Here is a 19083-nt window from a genome sequence, read left to right as displayed (position 1 = left end):
TCCCACCTCAGCCTCCCAAGTAGCTGGGACTACAGGCACGTGCCACCACGCACAGCTAACTTTTGTATTTTCTTTGGTAGAGATTTGCCAGGTGGCCCAGGTTGGTCTCAAACTCCTGGGCTCAGGCAATCCTCCCACTTTGGCCCCCAAAGTGTTGGGATTACAGGCATAAGCCACTGCACCCAGCCTTTTAAAAAATTATTTGTAGAGATGGAGTCTCGCTATGTTGACAGGATGGTCTCAAACTCCTGGGCTCAAGCAATCTTCCCACATTGGCCTCCCAAAGTGCTGAGATTACAGGCATGAGACACCAGGCCCAGCCAAAACTGAGACATTTTAAAAACATTTATTCTTTTAAAAATAAACATATTACTTGTTAATCTAATTACCATATTTTAATAAAAATTAACTATATTTTCAAAAAAACATGAAAGGAGTAACATCGTTCTATGTTTTGACTACTCTAATGTTTGGCTGCACAGAAGACAGCTGGATTCATACATCTGCTCCTGCAATCAAGCTGCTATGATTTGTTATTTTGGTCGACACATACAAAGAACATCTGTTTTGTATTTATGTCGTCAGTACCCTCTAGGCCTTGGGGACTCCTAGGGCTTCTCAGATCACACTTTGAGAACCACTCTTTCAGGCCACTCACCACTCCACCAAAGCTGTCATTCATACCAATACAAGCATGTTACTTCCCATTTCCTTCAAACCATCTCTGGCTCCTCTGGTTCAGAGTTAAGTCCAAACTCTACTCACAAAACCTCTCCCATCTGGCTAGTCATGCATGTCGAAACTCCATTACTATGCTCTTTAATACACCGAATACTCTGCCACTGCTGGGTACATATGGATGACTGAACCCATCCCACTCATTCACGCCTTTGAGCCTCAGCCTTCCTCCTGCCTGAAGGACTCCTATGCATCTTTTACAATCTAGTCCAAAGGTCATTTTCTCTAGGAAGCCTTCTCTGATTCACCCTTCCCTTAGAGTTTTCTCTTTTTATTTTTTAGGTATTCATTTTTTGAATAGGTAATATACAAATGCACAGGATTAAATTCCAAAAGGGTATAGGCACCATATGATGATGTCGACCTCTCTCACATCCCAGCCATCGCTTCCTTCTGCATTCTTCCAGACCAGCTCTAGACATAAATAAGCAAATCATCTATTTTACCCAATGCTAACACACTATAGGTACTGCTCTACACTTGCTTAACACTATATTTGGGAAAGCCTTCCACGCTATGAAATAATCAATTTTTTTCAGTAGTTGCAAATTACATTTTTAAAATGTGCAATAATGTATTTATTTAAGTCCCCATTGACTGAGTATGTATGTAGTTTCCAATCTTCTGCTGCAGCAAATATCCTTCTACATAAACCAGCCTACACGCATAAGAGACTCTGTAGCATTAATATCCAGAAACAGAACTGTTGGGGTCAAGGGCATGTGTATTTGTAAGTTTGCTAAACATTGCCAATTGGCCTCCATAAAGCCTGCTCTAATTTATACTCCTACTGGCCATGTATAAAAGGTTGTTCCCCTCCTCAAACAGCATTATCCAACTTTCTAATTTCTGCCAACGTGGTAGGTGAGAAATGATACCCTGGTCAAGTTTAAACTGATATTTTTCTAATAAGATCAAATCTCTAGAGTTGTGCTGTCTAATATGGGAGCCACTAGATACATGTGACTGTTTAAATTCACTTTTTTTTTTTGGAGACAGAGTCTCGCCCTATTGCCAGGCTAGAGTGAAGTGGCATGATCTCGGCTCACTGCAACCTCAGCCTCCTGGGTTCAAGCATTTCTTCTGCCTCAGCCTCCCGAGTAGCTGGGATTACAGGCGCCTGCCACCACGCCTGGCTAATTTTTGTATTTTTAGTAGAGATGGGGTTTCATCATGTTGGGCAGGCTGGTCTCAAACTCCTGATCTCGTGATCTGCCCACCTTGGCCTCTCAAAGTGCTGGGATTACAGGTGTGAGCCACCACGCCCAGTCCAATATGTGAGCTACTAGGTACATGTGACTGTTTAAATTCACATTTTAATTAATCAAAATTAATAAAATTAAAAATGCAGCTCCTCAGCTGCACTAGTCACATTTCAAGTGCTCAATAGCCACCTGAGGCTAGTGGCCTCCATATGAGACGGAGCAGATAGAAAACATTTCTGTCGTCACAAGAAGCACTTACTGGTGCTCTGTGGATCTGCAGTGTCTGATGGCTACCGTGAGCCACATGTGGTCACTGACATTGAAATGTGGCTAGTCTGAATTGAGATGTGCTCTAAGTATACAATACTCACTGGATACTGAAGAGTTGGTATGAAAAAGAGAATGTAAAACATCTTCTTAACAATTTTTATAGCTACTGCAGGTTGAAATGCTAGTATTTGGGCCAGGTGCGGTGGTTCACGCCTATAATCCTAGCACTTCGGGAGGCCGAGGCGAGTGGATCACCTGAGGTCAGGAGTTTGAGACCAGCCTGGCAAACATGGTGAAACCTCGTTTCTACTAAAAATACAAAAATTAGCTGGGCATGGTGGTAGGCCCCTGTAATCCCAGCTACTAGGGAGGCTGAGGTAGGAGAATCACTTGAACCTGGGAGGCAGAGGTTGCAGTGAGCCGAAATCGCAATACTGTACTCTAGCCTGGATGACAGAGCAAGACTCTGCTTCAAAAAAAAAAAAAAAAAAAAAAAAAAAAGAAAGAAATATACTGAGTTAAAATGTATTGTTAAAATTAATGTCGTCTGCTTCTTTTTACTTATTTTAATGTGGCTACTAAGAAACTTAAAAATCACAATTGTGGCTCACATTCTACTTTTTTTTTTTTTTTGAGATGGAGTTTCGCTTTTGTTGCCCAGGCTGGAGTGCAATGGCACGATCCCGGCTCACTGCAACCTCTGCCTCCTGGGTTCAAGCGATTCTCCTGCCTCAGCCTCCTGAATAGTTGGGATTACAGGCCTGCATCACCACGCCCAGCTAATTTTGTATTTTCAGTAGAGACAGGGTTTCACCATGTTAGCTAGGCTGGTCTCGATCTCCTGACCTCAGGTGATCCACCCACCTTAGTCTCATAAAGTGCTGAGATTACAGGCGTGAGCCACGGCGCCTGGCCAACATTCTACTTCTATTGGACAACACTGCTCCAGAGGGCACAACGCTGTGGAGGCCCGGATTTTAGCATCTTTCTTTTTACATAGAAATAAATGCAGTTATTTGCTTATACACTGTTGGTGGGAGGGTAAACTAGTTCAACCATTATGGAAATCAGTGTGGCTATTCCTGAAAGACCTAAATAATAATAAAGACCTAAAAACAGAAATATCATTCCACCCAGCAATCCCATTACTGGGTATATACCCAAAGGGATATAAATCATTCTATCATAATGACACATGCACATGTATGTTCGTTGCAGCACTATTCACAATAGCAAAGACATGGAATCAACCTAGATGCCCATCAACGGTAGACTAAATAAAGAAAAAGTTGTACATATACACCATGGAATACTATGCAGCCACAAAAAGAATGAGATCATGTGTTTTGCAGGAACATGGATGAAGCTGGAGGCCATTATGCTTAGCAAACTAATGCAGGAACAGAAAACCAAATACTGTGTGTTCTCACCTATAAGTGGGAGCTAAATGATGAGAACACATGGACACACAGAGGGGAACAACACACACTGGGGCCTATCAGAGGGTGGAGGGTGGGAGGACAGGGAGGATCGGGAAAAATAACTAATGGGTACTGGGCTTAATCCTTAGTGATGAAATAATCGATACAACAAACCCCCATGACACAAGTTTACCTATAAAACAAACCTGCACATGTACCCCTGAACTTAAAAGAACAAAAGAAGTACAGTTATCATTGCTATAAAGAAAAAGAGCCTCCTTACCCTTCCCTGCCCCATGTAGACAGGCTGGGCAACAAAAGGAGAAAGGGCTACAATGATCCTGATGACAAAGGATCAACCCTGCAACAAACCAGTACACTTCCCACCTGGGCGGCCACAGGCAGAAACCAGTGACCCCGAGCGGGGACTGATTTCCTGGTGGCTGTTAAAACAATGCACCAGAGAACAAAGTGCCTTCAAAACTAAGAATAGAAGAACAGCTCCAATAAGATTTCCAGGACTCTGCAGGAACAAATTCCTCCCTTGCTCTGTCCGTAATCCACCTTCCACCCACAGCTTGACCAGCCTCAGCACAAATGTCCCCATCTCCGCATCCGTATACATAGCTCTGGGCAAGAACTGAAGGACAGAGTGGAAAGGGGAGATCCAGAGAAAGAGGTGAGGTGACAAGCACTTTGCCCTAAGGGGCTCACACCATAATGGTTCTGCAGTTGAGATGTGGAATGTTTCTCTTATCCATGTCTTTGGCTTCAGATACGAGGGCCAAGACAACTCAGTTTTGCAACGTGATCCATAAAACTGATACATCAGAATGGACTCTGTATTCTGAAAAGGTACTGAGGGAATGAGATCTAATTGTATCTGCTTGGGGGGAAATGTTAATTATAATAATAATAACATTATTATTAGCTGTATGCCTTTGGGTAAGGTTTATAATCCAGTCTCAGTTTTATAATCCAGAAAATAAAGGGGTTGGATGCTATGTGTGGTGATTTCTGAAAGACCTTAAAACAGAAATATCATTTGACCCAGCAATCCCATTACTGGGTATATACCCAAAGGAATAGAAATCATTCTATCATAATGACAAATGCACATGAATGTTCTATCTCATTCAGTTCAAAAATTCCCTGACGCTATGCACATGCAAACAAGGTATCATCAACACTATCATCTTTATTCTCTCACTCAGTTAGAAAACACTCATTGGGCAGCTAATACGAGTCAGACCCTGGACCTGACACTGGCATACAATACAGAAAAACACCGCTTCGCTTCTGGAGTAATTTCTTAAGAGAGAGAAAGAAGGAGAAGGGAGAATGGATGGAGTAAAAAATTAGAGCAGAGTTCTTCACCAGGAGCCAGGGGGCCGTACAGACATTTTCACAACTATGTTCTAAAGAGAACACTCAAAGATACACGTGAACTCAGGAAGGCAGAGGGCTAGTGATGTAGTGAAACTATGAGAGGCCAAGTACCATGTTAAATTCTTAGTATGTGTGGGTGCTTGAAGAGTTCGTGCCCAAAACAGTCCACAAAGTGTGCATGGAAATATACACATAAGGGACTTGAACCTGTGCTTGGCTGGTGCAGAGCCTGCTTCTCTCCCCAGCATCAGGGATGGTCTCATGGCTTGTGGCCTCTCCCTGCTGCCATGCCTCCATCAACTCTCCCTTTCTCATATCAGAAGATCACAAGCATTTAACAGCCTTGCACTTGTCTGACCCGAGCTTGCTGTATCTGCCCAAGAGGGCTGGGAAGATAAGATGAAATAATCCCTGTGTAATACTCATCACTAGTCAGCACTCAAGAGGTACCAGTAGATCATCATTCATCACATATTCATTTAGGACCTAATACATGTCAGGCCTTGGGATAGGCGTTCTCATCACCTTCATCACTTACTGTTACTACGTTTAACACCCCCCACTCCCAGCAACATGCAGAGTGCTTCACACAATACACACTCAGTAAATGTGGGTTCAGTAAGTAAATGGTGATGATCTTGGTGGTAGATCAATTTATTCTTCAGCAAATATTTATGCCTTTCCCTGACCTCCATGGCTTGATCCTGTGAGGTGAAAGAGACAGTGTACCAACTCTGAGCCTACATCTTAAGAGACATCATGTGTTTCTGCTTGCTCCACAGGAGAAGAATATATACGTGAGTAGCACTGTCCAGAATGAACCCGTGTAGGACAGACCACCCCAGCCAACCTGCACACTTATAAGCACAAGAATAAGTGTTTGTTATTGTTTGCCACTGAGTTTCGGGGTAGCTCTTACTCAGCAAAAGCTGACTGAGACGGTCTCCTTTACCCAACTCCAGAGGTTTCAGGCAGGGAGAGTGGCCCTGGCTTTTCTTACTTTTAAGATGGAGTTTCAGAAATTAGGTCACTTGGTGTGTGTCCCTCTCTCCCCCATTTTCTCTGGGCTGGTAATGTCCCATTCAAAGAAGATAGCAGGGACTACAAAGACCCATATTTTGGCCACCTTGGCACCTGGCGCAGAATCCAGCACAAGGATGGTTCTCAGGCAGTGCCTGATTGATGGAAAGATGGGATAAGTACAGTCAAAATCACTAGAAGCAGCAAACTGGACCTCAGATGCTCAGAGCCACTGGTTCTGTGGTCCCCAAAGCATGGAAAGTGGACCCCACTGGTGATATAATATCATCTCAGACCATATGCAATAGACCTGTACATATTTATTATAATATGTTTTAGGAAACACATTTCCAACCTGTGATTTCAGGGCTATTACTGCTTAGGATGTGCCTAAGTCTAAAAAATAAACAAAAACAAACCAAAAAACCCAAACCTAAAATGCCAAAACAGAAACGAAAAAGAGATAATTTAAAGAAATACAGTAACTGAAAAATAATAGTACCGGTGGTATGTGGATATGAAAAATGTGAGTGAAATTTGGGAAACACTGATCTATTTCAAGTCTCTTTTTCCTAAAAATCACAATCATAATCATAGTGAGCATTTTTGAGCACTAACAAAATAAGCTGTTTGAAGCCCTTCACAGATATTATCTTATAAATTCCTGATACCCTATGAGGCAGGTACTATCAGCATCTTCATCCTGCAGGTGAAGAAACTGAGGCCCAGAGAGGTAAGGAACTTGCACAAGGTCACAGAGTAAGTGACAGTGAGGATTTGACTTCAGGCTGCAACCTCCAGGATCTCAGTCCTTGATGGCTATGTCTTCACTGGTTCTGCTTGGAGAACCTGGTACTAGGGAAGTTTAGCATTGCCCAGGGTTAACTGCAAAATCCAGAACTTGATCCTCAGATTCCTGACTCCTAGCCCAGTGCTCTCGTCCCTCCACAAGGAATATGGTGGAGAGGACACCTGGGGTTTATGGCAGGGGCTGGGTGGGGTCTGTGAGAGGAAAGGGAGAGAGATGGTAAGCACTGCAAGGAAGACTTGGAAGGGAGAGATGGGGAAATAAGGATCTGTCGTGGGTTATTTTAAAGCTGCCAAGCTGAGGCAGGTGCCCAAAGAATGCAGGGAAGCTAGAATATGGACAGAGACATTCAGAAAAAGAGGGCTGGCAGAGCAAGGGTTGGCACACAGGAGCTGCTTCCCACGAGAACTGCCCACCCCGGCCAGTATCAGGAATGAGTTTCCCTAAGTGACATCCACTTTGGCTATATTTAGGTCCTAAAGCCACCCATTGTTTGTGTCCCAGTGAACAGCTGGGGTCACCACTCTGACCTTGCCCGCTCCGAGTCACACATCTGAGTGTTCTGTCAAGAGAAGCCTTTTTAGGATCTGGTTTGAATCAACTTCCCTTCCATGGCTCCTACTTGGCGTCCTGGGCAAGCTGCAAAAACACAGCTAGAATAGCGTCCTGGGCAAGCTGCAAAAACACAGCTAGAATAGCGTCCTGGGCAAGCTGTAAAAACACAGCTAGAATAGCGGCTTCAAAATGCAGTCTCAACCTGCCATCGAATATGCTGCTTCCTTCCCTCCACAAAATCAAACTACGTCCATGTTTACCTCAGGACACAGGTGCTTCAGAGTCCTGTTGTTGCTAAGCCCTTACACACTAAGGTCTGAGCTACTCCAGAGGCCGATGGGGGAGGATCACTTGAGCCCAGGAAGTCAAGGCTGCAGTGAGCTATGATCACGCCACTGCGCTCCAGCCTGGGTGACAGAGCAAGACTGTCTCTAAAAGAAAAAAAAAATTATATATATATATGTTCATAAGCAGAATAAAGTAGCTAGTCAGCCAATTACATTTTGAGTTCTAGTTGATATCCTTGGGAAATGTGTACTTAAACACATTCATTAAATCATTCATTAAATCATTTGACTTTGAAGTAGGGCGGATGTGAAAACTATTTTTGACTTTTTGTGCAAGATATTTGCATACTTTAGATTCATATCTGAGCTAAAATGAGTTTGGAAACATCTCTGATTTGACAAGTGGGGAAACTGAGTCCAGAGAAAGTAGTGACTTGTCATAGGTGCCTCTTACTTAGGCACTAACTCGACCACAGCAAACATTCACCAAAATGGGATAACTTACCAAATCATTGGAAAGCAAACTGTTACTGCAGATGTTGCACATAATAGGAGATCTGGGAAGGACCCCACATTAAATAATCACATAACACCTAACAGCTAAAAACATCATTTCTGAATCCATTCTTCATGGGTTTGAAACCTGATCCACTACTTAACCATGTAGGTGACCTAGACAAATTATTTATCTTCTGTAAATCTCAGTTTTGCCATCTGCAAAATAAGAATAATGATAACAGCTAATCCCTACAGTGTTGTTAAGACTTCCATGAGCAAATCTAAGTGTTTAGATAAGCATCTAATAAATGTAAGTTATTATCATATTATATTGTTATTAACATTGCATTAACTATCACTGACATGTAATCAATCATTTGAATATTGTCAACTTTCATACTTGAAAGACTCAAAAATTATTCTTTGTCAAGAGAGCAAATAGTGAGGTGAGTGACATGGGGAAAGGCTGAAATTACCCCAGTCACATCAAAGTATTAAAAATATACATCTGGGGGGCATGCAGTGGCCTGCGTCTATAATCCTAGCACTTTGGAAGGCCAAGGTGGGAGGATCACTTAAGGCCAGGAGTTCAAGACAAGCGTGGGCAACATTGCAATACCTGGTCTTGACAAAAAAGTTAAAAAAGTAGCTGGGTATGGTGGTGCATATCTGTAGTCCCAGCTACTCAGGAGGCTGAGGTGGGAAGACTGCTTGAGCCCAGGAGTTCAAGGTTGCAGTGAGCTATGACTGTGCCACTGCACTCGAGCCTGGGCTCGAGCAAGGCAGAGCAAGAGCTTGTCTCCTTAAAAAAAAAAAAAAAAAAAAAAGTATGTCTAAACAATGTCAACAAAACAAAAAGACAACACAAAGAATGGGATAATATATTTGCATATAATATATCTGAGAAGAGATTAATATTCAGAATATGTAGAGAACTCCTAAAACTCAATAACAAAAAAAAATAAGCAACCCAATTCGAAAGTGAGCAAAGGACTTGAACAGACATTTCTGCAAAGAAGACATACAAATGGCCAATAATGCACACGAAAAGATGCTCAACATCACTAATAATCAGAGAAATTCAAATCAAAACTAGAAGGTGATACCACTTCACACCTATTAGAATGGCTACTATTGAAAAAAAATCAAAATCAGAAGTGTTGGCGAGGATGTGGAGAAACTGGAACCCTTGTGCACTGTAGGTGGGAATATAAAATGGAATAGCCATTGTGGAAAACAGTATGGTGGTTCCTCAAAACATTAAAAATAGCATTACTGTATGTTCTAGCAATTCTACTTCTGGGTATATATTCAAAAAAACTGAAAGCAGGTGGTAGGAATGTAAACTAGTACAACTACTATGGAAAACAGTGTGGAGATTCCTTAAAGAACTAAAAGTAGAATTACCATTTGATCCAGCAGTCCCACTACTGGTTATCTACCCAGAGGAAAAGAAGTCATTATATGAAAAAAATACTTGCACATGCATGTTTATAGCAACACAATTCGCAATTGCAAAATCATGGAACACCCATCAATCAAGGAGTGGATAAATAAACTGTGGTATATTTATACAATGGAATACTACTCAGCCACAAAAAGGAAAGAATTAACGGCATTGCAGCAACCTGGATGAGACTGGAGACTCTTATTCTAAGTGAAGTAACTCAGGAATGGAAAACCAAACAACGTATGATCTCACTGATATGTGGGAGTTAAGCTATGAGGACGCAAAGGCATAAGAATGATATAATGGACTTTGGGGACTTGAGGGGAAGGGTGAGACGGGAGTGAGGGATAAAAGACTGCAAATAGGTTGCTTGGATGATGATGCAACAAAATTTCTATACTGCTTGGATGACGGGTGCAACAAAATTTCACAAATCACTACTGAAGAACTTACTCATGTAACCAAATACTAGCTGTACCCCAATAACTTATGGGAAAAAAATTGAAAGCAGGGTCTTAAGAGATATTTGTACACTCATGTTCACAGCAGCATTATTCACAACAGCTAAAACATGAAAGCAACCCAAGGCCCATCCAAGAATGAATGGATAAGCAAAATGTGGTATGTCACCGTTTAACAATATTAATTGACAAGAAAAACTGTTTAATGTGGGGCATGCAGTAAACAGCTCTCAAATCTTTCAGCCTTGTAATACAGAGGGTAGTTTTCAATCACTATTAGAGGTAATAATGAAATGCAAAATATGTGCTATATATAATTATGCAACAGTGTCGTATATTCACAGAGAAATTGAGTATTTGTTTCTCTGTTACCTTCAGAGCGCCATACAATATTACCACCATATACAATAATGGAATATTCTTAAAGGAAGGGAATTCTGACACATGTTACAACATGAATGAACCCAGAGGACATTATGCTAAATGAAATAAGCCAGTCAAAAAAAGACAAATACTGTTTGACTCTACTTATATGAGATACTTAATCAAAATCACAGAGACAGAAAGTAGAATGGTGGTTGCCAGGGGATGGGGGAGGGAAGAATGGAGAGTTATTGTTTAACGGGTATAGAGTTTCAGTTTTGCAAGGTGAAAAGAGTTCTGGAGATGGATGGTGGTGATGGTTGCACAACATTATGAATGTATTTAATACCACAAAACTATATACTTAAAATAGTCAAGATGGTAAATTATGTGTTATATGTATTTTACCACAATGAAAAAAATTAATATGTCTAGAATGGTCATACACAAGAGCTGGAATTAGGGTTACAGAAATCAGTCCCAGGAACATAGTTCTGATGAGAAGAATAGAAAAAGCAATGGGCATTGTCTTTAAAAAACAGCTTTGGCAGTCCAGGTGCAGTGGCTCATGCCTCTAACCCCAGCACTTTGGGAGGCTGAAGCTTGAGCTCAAGGAGGATTGCTTGAGCTCAGAGTTTAAGATGAGCCTGAGCAACATAGTAAGACCCACGTCTCCACAAAAAAAAAGAAATAATTAGCAGGGCATGGTGGTGTATGCCTGTAGTCCCAGCTACTTGGGAGGCTGAGGCAAGAGGACTGCTTGAGCCCAGGCGGTCAAGGTTGCAGTGAGCCGTGATTGCGCCACTACATTCCAGCGTGGATGACAGAGCAAGATTCTGTCTCAAAAAGCAAAAACAAACAAACAAATAAATAAAGAACAGTTTTGGCTTATCCAAAACTTTAACAACTACCTCCACAAAAAACAAATAAATAAAAGGGATAGGGAAAGTAACCTTCAGAGCTCCTAACCATTCTTCAACCCATGGAAACATAACATTTCCAGACACTCTTTCCAAAATAACCCTAACCAAACAACGATGTTCTTAATGAGAATGGTATCAAGTCTGAGTCTCCACTGATAGATAATATCTGACTTCATTCTCCCAATAATAAACAGACTCAAAACACCAGGATCACTTTAGGGAAACCTACAAAACAGTTGCTCCAAGCAGCATGAACTTCTAAAACTGAGTTTAGCCATCTTCCAATCCAAAGAAAAAGAGAAGATCTTGGAAATCCACATTGTGATTAAATAGCAACAACAAAACAGAAGGCGGATGCATCCTTCTTTTCCCTCTTTTCCTTCCCATTAATTAAAACCATTCTCTTACAAAAATTAAAACAGTAGCATTGCACAGCAGAGCGTGAAAAGCCCTTCCCTTTGTTCCCCTCCAATCACTTATGCTAAAGGAGGCCCTGACAGCTCTGCACGCCACTCAACTCACCCTCGCAACCAAGCAAAGCCATCTGCGGTCTTAAACACAGCCACATAGTGCTCTTCTGATTCATACTAAAGTGAGGTGGGAATCTGGCTCCATTATCCCAGGTGCTTTTAACAGCAGCTCCCTGATCAGTGTCTTGGAAGGTAAAAAGAACACTGCATCCTCACACCTCAGATCCTGGCACCACCCCACCAGGCTGGGGTGGGAGTTGAGAGCCGGCCCATCCCAGGCTCAGCAGCAGGGGGCTTACCTGCGCACGGACAAAGAGGCAGCACCACACCATGGGGCGCTCTGACCTCATCCACCCGGACTCGCCGGCTCCTAACTGCAGTGGAGCCCTGTGCACAGGATTCTCTGAACAGGGCTGAGCATAGTTTCCCTGAAGGAACTCCTCCCCGCCACTTGGGCTGCATGACAGGAAGTGACAGGGGCCATCAGTTACAAGTGTCAGAGGCTGAGAGCCGCACCAGTCAAGAGCTCCCCACCTCTCCTACTACTGCTGCTTTTGCAGAGCACTCTTTGGGCATTCAAAGCTACACCAGAAGTTCAGTTTCTGACTGACAATCCCCAGCCTGGAAGAGACAAACAGTGCTCACTGGGTCCCCACCAAAAGCTACGTGAAACATCCCAACGGCTGCAGCGGCTGTGCTGCCTGGAACTTTGCAGACCCAAACACCAGGGTGAAATGGAAAACAAAGCATCACTAGGAGAAGGGACACTGGGAGGAGAGCTTTGGGTCTTCAAAGAGGAATCAATGATCTACTTGAACTTTACCCAAGAATCAGTAGCCCTGCCCGGGATACAGAGCCCACACTGAGTCGCGGTTCAAAAGCAACTACACACCCATCCGTTTCTTTTTGTCTTATGCAAACCTGGCATCTTCTCTTCAGAGCCCTTTCAAAATAGCTGCTTCTGGAAACCTCCCTTTCAACTTTTGTCATGGATAACAAGAGGTCTTCCTGCTCAGAGCTATTATGGAAATAATTCATGGCTGACATTTCTTGTTTTATTAAGTGGGGAATCTCACCAGAATGAACATCTTGCTCCAGTTCCTTGCCTTATAAAAAACCCAGACCTCTTGGGTGAGGTAGACTGTCTCATAGGAAACTACAAGGTTTCAGATTGAAAACTATGCCTGGCTCACTCCTTCCCCACAAACAAACCAGCACTCTCACCCGCCTTGCACATTGGCAGAGGGTCTCGAACTCAAGGAGACATAACTCCAGTGTAGTTTCAATTATTTATTTATTTCTTTTAGTTATCTAATGGGGTAGTATTTGACTTGCAAAAATCTTCCTAATTACAAATTTTAGCTGTTAAGATTTAGCCCAGGGTTTCCTGGGGCCTTCTTACAAATGCACGGATTTTTAAGAGTCTTCCTCTGTCTCAAGCCTGAGTAAAGTCTGGGGACCCAGCAAACACAGTAGGTTCATTTGAACAACAAGCTTCTGGTCTAACAGAAGATTAAATCCAAGACTTTTATGAGAAAGCAGGCTCTCTCCATTCACATTGCCAGGAATTTGCAAGAACTAAGTGAGCTTGGCAAATGCATTTTTCATGGGGACAAAGTCTGAGAAGGGTTCTCAGAGCAAGAGACACATGGGCAGCGTTCTGACAGGTGTTCTAGGCAGAAGAACTGGCAAACTCAACAGCAAGGCAGTGCAGAACTACAGGGTATTTTGGAAGAAACCAAGTACTTTAATAGGTCTGGAGGCTGAACTGACAGGCTTGGGTCTTGCTTCAAAAAGTGTGAGGGAATCACACCTGCTGAGAGAAAGGAGGAAGTGAAATCAGTTTAAAAAGCCTTACGCCTTTCAGGCAAGCATCTGGGTCACCATGGAGCTAGCACCTGGAAACACTCAGTAATGAGTGTCAGATCAAATGGCAGTGTCCACTGGGAGGTGGGTTTCAGATTGTCCTTGGGATTCCCTATTTCCTAAAGCTTGACTCCCCACAAAGCAAGCTGGTTAAGTGGTGGCTGGTGGAGGGGTAAGGGCAGGTATTCCTAAGGCCTCTTGTTCCAGCCTCCTACACAGGAAGGGTCCTGAATTTGAACAAGCCTGTAAACAACTTGAGATTAGCTAGCTTTGGGGACAATTCAGACAATGAAGAAAGACAGTGCCCTGGGAAATGAGGGAGGCTCCATCACCCAGCCATTTCTCTCTTGGAGTATTTTCTGACAAGCCACTTCAAGGAGTCCCAGCAGCCAAGGCCAGCCTCACCCCAGTAAGGATTCATTGGAAATGTGAGATGACCAGGGCATTCTACGTTTTATTTCTCTGGGGAGGAGAAAGGGAACATTCACATGAACAAATCCTAGAATGATTCAACCTAACTTCCGGCTGCTGACTGAATGGGAAAGAAGAACTGAAACCCGTGGGCTGCAGCACTTTGTGCAAGAGGTGAAACTTGAGGGGCTCCAGGGCAGGTAGCAGTGGAGCAGGGGGGTGCAGAGAGAGGGCCAACAGATGCCCTGGCAGGGGAAAGGGATGCAGCCTGCAAAAAGAAAGCAAGAACAGGGCACAGCCGTCTCCTCTGATGCCCTTGCTCTGACCAGAAGCAAGAACTCCCGGATTGAAATGGGTCCATGAAGAAGGCACTTCAAGAGGAGAATTTCAATAGTAAGAGGCTCTGATTCGCAAGGTCCACGTTCATTTTGAGCTTTATAATGCGATATCAAAAGGAACAGGAGTTTTCTCTATGGCATCTAGGATACTACCAAGTATTCAAACATGTTTATGTATTGGTTTTTACATTTTAATAGTAACATAGCATCACTGTCACACATTCAAACCACACAGAAGTATATAAAGTAAAAAGTGAGTCTTCCCAAAGGCCCTACTTTTTTTTCTACCCCGATCCCATTTGCTGGATGCACTGGTGTTAAAAAGCCAGATGTAGACAGAGGTTCATAAACCCAAATTGATTTAGGACCAGGGGTCAGGTACCTGAAAGAAAAGGCCAGGTGGGCACTGGGGCACCACTGAGAGTTTTTGTCTTAGGTCAGTTCCAGCTTTTTGGGTTCCTAAGGGGTTAATGGTCCAGGGTGAGCAGACATTCTAATTTTTTCAATAGAAGCCTGAAATTCAGGGTTTTATGTAAAATCTCTCAATTTGTAAATGCTGGCAACTATTCATCACCGTAAGAAGTACTGTACGGGCCACATAACACAGTTGCTGGCTACATTTGACCCAGGGGCCACCAGTTTGCACCCTCTGGTGGTAATCCTTCCAGACATTTCCTTCTGTCTAAAAACACGAGTTGCTGGGTGTAACATCTTATTTTTTTCAAAAATAGAATGATAACATTGTTCTACCACTTGCTTCTTTTTTCATTTAACATCCAGGGCATCTTTCCCTGTCACGCACGTTTTTGACCTCTTACTGCAGAGCATGCTATGGTATGGAAGGAAATTAACTCATTTAGCCACCTGCCCTGTGGACATTTAGCAAATATGAAAGATACACTTGAAATGTCACTTCTCATTGTCCATTCCTCTTACCTCTGCCAATGTTGATAACTTATGATGAAAGTGCACCTGTGTGCGGATATTAACATATCATACAGCCACAATTACTGAAACCACAGTGACTAAGGATTTTTCATGTTTTAATATGAGCGCTTACCATGTATTTTCCCATGTGATCCTCACAATGGTCCCAAAGTAGGCCTTATTATTATCTTTCTTTTTGCAGATTAAAAAAAACTGAGACTCAAAAAGGTGGTGTATGCCTACCCATGGCACGTGGCCTAGAGGTGGTGAGGTTGCTCAGGAGTGGGGCCCAGCAAGCTTACTTCAGAGCTCCTGCTACAAGCATAAAGCCCTCAGAAGAGACAGCCAGAAACCTGCTCTGGGATATTCAAGAATCTGACATATTAGAGCATAAACCACTAGAGAAGGATCGCTAACAATGGGACAATTCACTTGCCTCTTGGAATGAAAAGCCTCATTTTAAAGCCCTTCTTCATACTCATCCAACATAAATTCTACATAGATTGGAGAGATATGTTAAAAGGGGAGAAAAACACCTACAAAATTCTGGGGGCATAGGTTCTCAGGGTACGGTATTTTTCTTTCAGTATATAGCGTTGAATCATATATTTATACACAGGAAACTACCTACAAGGTGCTTACGATGCAAAGATGAACTCTGTTTTCCCACAGCTGGTTAAATAACCAAACTGGTAACAACCCCTCTTATTGGGCTCTAAAGAGATTAGCACCAAAACTGGGACCTAAGATGTCATCAAAAGTGTCATGGTATCACTAGAACCAGAACCATGTTTCCTGTGTTCTTGTTCGATATATCTGAGGGTATTTTCTGTTGAGAAGTTCCAAGCAATTTCCTTACCAAAGATATTATAAGGAACATACTCGTCAGGGTTGTGAGAATTTCATTTACATAAAATAAAATATTTAGATTGTAGCAGAATTACTTCTTCATTAAAAGTTGGCAAGCAACGATGATTCTTTCCATTTGAACTTTATCCTGGTTCCTTAATGTCTTTCTTATTTGTACTTAACAAGCCAGAAATTTCACAAAATCTTACAGTTGGAAACGGAATTTCAAGGTCTTTAAACATATCCCATTTGATACTTTAATTTTAAAACTCCACAAACTGAATTTAAAAATAGGTAGCAAAAAAATCTCATGGCCCAGGCCGGGCACGGTGGCTCACGCCTGTAATCCCAGCACTTTGGGAGGCCGAGGCAGGCAGATCACGAGGTCAGGAGATCAAGACCATCCTGGCTAACATGGTGAAACTCTGGGTCTACTAAAAATACAAAAAAAAATTAGCCAGGCGTGGTGGCAGGTGCATGTAGTCCCAGCTACTCGGGAGGCTGAGGCAGGAGAATGACGTGAACCCAGGAGGCGGAGCTTGCAGCGAGCCGAGTTCGCACCACTGCACTCCAGCCTGGGTGACAGAGCAAGACTTTGTCTCAAAAAAAAAAAAAAAAAAAAAATCTCATGGCCCAGTGCGGTGGCTCACACCTGTAATCCCAGTGGTTAGGGAGGCAGAGACATGAGGATGGCTTGAGCCCAGGAGTTCAAGACCTGCCTGGACAACATTGCGAGACCCTATTCTCCATAAAAAGAAAAAAAAAAGATCAAAAAAAAAAAAAAAAAAGGTTGGAAAAAATCTCAAATGGGATGGTAGCCGTGACCACATTAAAATAATATATTGCACACTGGCTTAACCAAGGTTCCAACATCATAAGATTATTATTTCTCAGATCTTAGGTTTCTAAGGCTGTTGTCAAATTTACGTAAGACTAAGGAAAAACAAAAATTCAAAAACAAATTTAGGTAAGACTAAGGAAAAACAAAATTTGGGTGTTACTAGGTTATCAGGGAGGCATTAAGCACAGCAAGCCAGTGAGAAATAAAAAGAACATCAAATTAGAGCCTGGGAGTTGCTCAGTCATGCACTTTTATCACATGTCTTTATCTACTCATCAAAGCTGGAAGGGTGGTTAATCCAAGTAAAACCTGAACAACTCCTCTGCCTGCTTCACCATAAACTCTAGACAAATGGAGCAGGGGTGTCCAGACACTTTCCCAGGCCAAGGCCTATTGGACTCAAGGTGGTTCAACTCAAGAGACTGTGAACATTTGAAAATGTTGATGCTCTTGGAGAGCCCTGCTTAGTATCCCAGCTCAACAAGATTATAAAATGATGAGAAGAATGTGGGAGCAGACCTGGCTGCTAAGGTCAAGAATGAATAAATAGAAAAGTCTTCATCTATGGTTTCAACACAGGAACTAAAAATAAATGATGCTGGAACATGGAAGTCTCAACGATTGCTAGTCACGGCTAATCTTGAGTGCTTATCTTACTGGTTTTGTTACCAGCAATCGCCTGAGCTCTGTTTTTTTCTCTCTAAACAAATCTGAACTTTTATAACCAGATTCCTCACATTATTTTGGCAACTGATACATGGACAGCTATTTTTAAAAGTGAATGCAAAAAAAAAGAAAAGCTGATGTATGCTGTGAAGCGGCCACTGGCCTGGCTGCTGCGGTTCTGCCTCCTTGACTAACACAAGAAGCAAGAGCCACCTGAAGAATTTCTGCATGAAGCAGACAGGGGCCACTTGCAAATAAGCTCATCCAGTTTATTTCTTAGAAACATGAACACCCTGGGTGCAGCTTTTTCAAGAGACTGTCAAGTCTCCTTCCTTACACTGTCAGTTAAAAGTGAAACTCCCGTCTGTGGGTTACTGACCTCTGCACAATTTTTAGGAAGAAAAAAAGTTTAAAAACTGATTAGCTGATATCTATCAGCCAAAAGGCTTCCTTACTTGGAAATGAGACTTACTATTTGGCATTGCACTGTCAAAGTTGGTTAGAAGTGGAAAATCTGAATATGAGGGTGAGGGGGGGTATTTCTGACACTTACATGAATACTCAGGAGGATTTTTAAAAGTAACCTGCCTATATCAAAAAACAACGCTTGACACACCTAATTTCCAAGTTAAAAATATATAACAAAAGCAAAAATCATTCTTATTAAAAAGTTTCTCACCATTATTTTGACTTCAGATAACTCTTCAGGGATACTTTCTGGGAACAACCATCTGACTGGAATAGTTAACAGTAAATTAATATTTGGGCTCTGTGATTTTTGGCTCTGCCATTTACTAGTTGAATGACCTGGTAAGTCACTTCTTAAGTTCCTTGATCTTTAGTTTCCTTATCTGTAAAACAGGAATGACTCCTTTATCCCTAGCAGGGTTGCAGGGAGGATGGTAGGATACTAACTGACATATGTATTTAAAAGCAGAACAGGCTGGGTGCGATGGCTCACGCCTGTAATCCCAACACTTTGTGAAGCCTAGGTGGAAGGATTAGCTGAGGTTTAAGACCAGCTTGGCCAAAATGGCAAAACTCCATCTCTACTAAATATATATATATATATATATATAAATTAGCTGGGCATGGTGGTGTGTGCCTATAATCCCAGCTACTCGGGAGGCTGGGACAGGAGAATCACTTGAACCCAGGAGGCAGAGGTTGCAGTGAGCCAAGATCGTGCCACTCCAGCCTGGGCAACAGAGCAAGACTCCGTCTCAAAAAAAGAAGCAGAACAAAGGATGATGGGGACTTTGGGCCATCATACCATTGTTTCTATTTTTGTATAGGTTTTAATTTTTCCATAATAAAATATTTTTTA

At 42.3% G+C, this 19083-nt stretch overlaps 1 protein-coding gene across 10 annotated transcripts in view; it reads right to left on the bottom strand.

Annotated features, from left to right (window-relative positions):
• The window catches only part of ARHGEF3 (Rho guanine nucleotide exchange factor 3), a 349785-nt gene that overhangs the window by 177667 nt on the left and 153035 nt on the right, over positions 1-19083 (bottom strand). The window contains exon 1 of one of the 10 annotated variants that reach the window (XM_054552022.2): positions 12158-12286. The exons of the other annotated variants lie outside the window; for them this stretch is intronic. Within the exon in view, the coding sequence (XP_054407997.1) occupies positions 12158-12208 (51 nt within the window). The 5' untranslated portion in view covers positions 12209-12286. Of the gene's footprint in view, positions 1-12157; positions 12287-19083 lie in introns of those variants that run through there. 10 annotated transcript variants of the gene reach the window in all.

This window comes from Pongo abelii, chromosome 2, assembly GCF_028885655.2.
Source record: "Pongo abelii isolate AG06213 chromosome 2, NHGRI_mPonAbe1-v2.0_pri, whole genome shotgun sequence".
Taxonomy (NCBI): domain Eukaryota; kingdom Metazoa; phylum Chordata; class Mammalia; order Primates; family Hominidae; genus Pongo; species Pongo abelii.
This window is presented reverse-complemented; position numbering and strand designations above follow the sequence as displayed.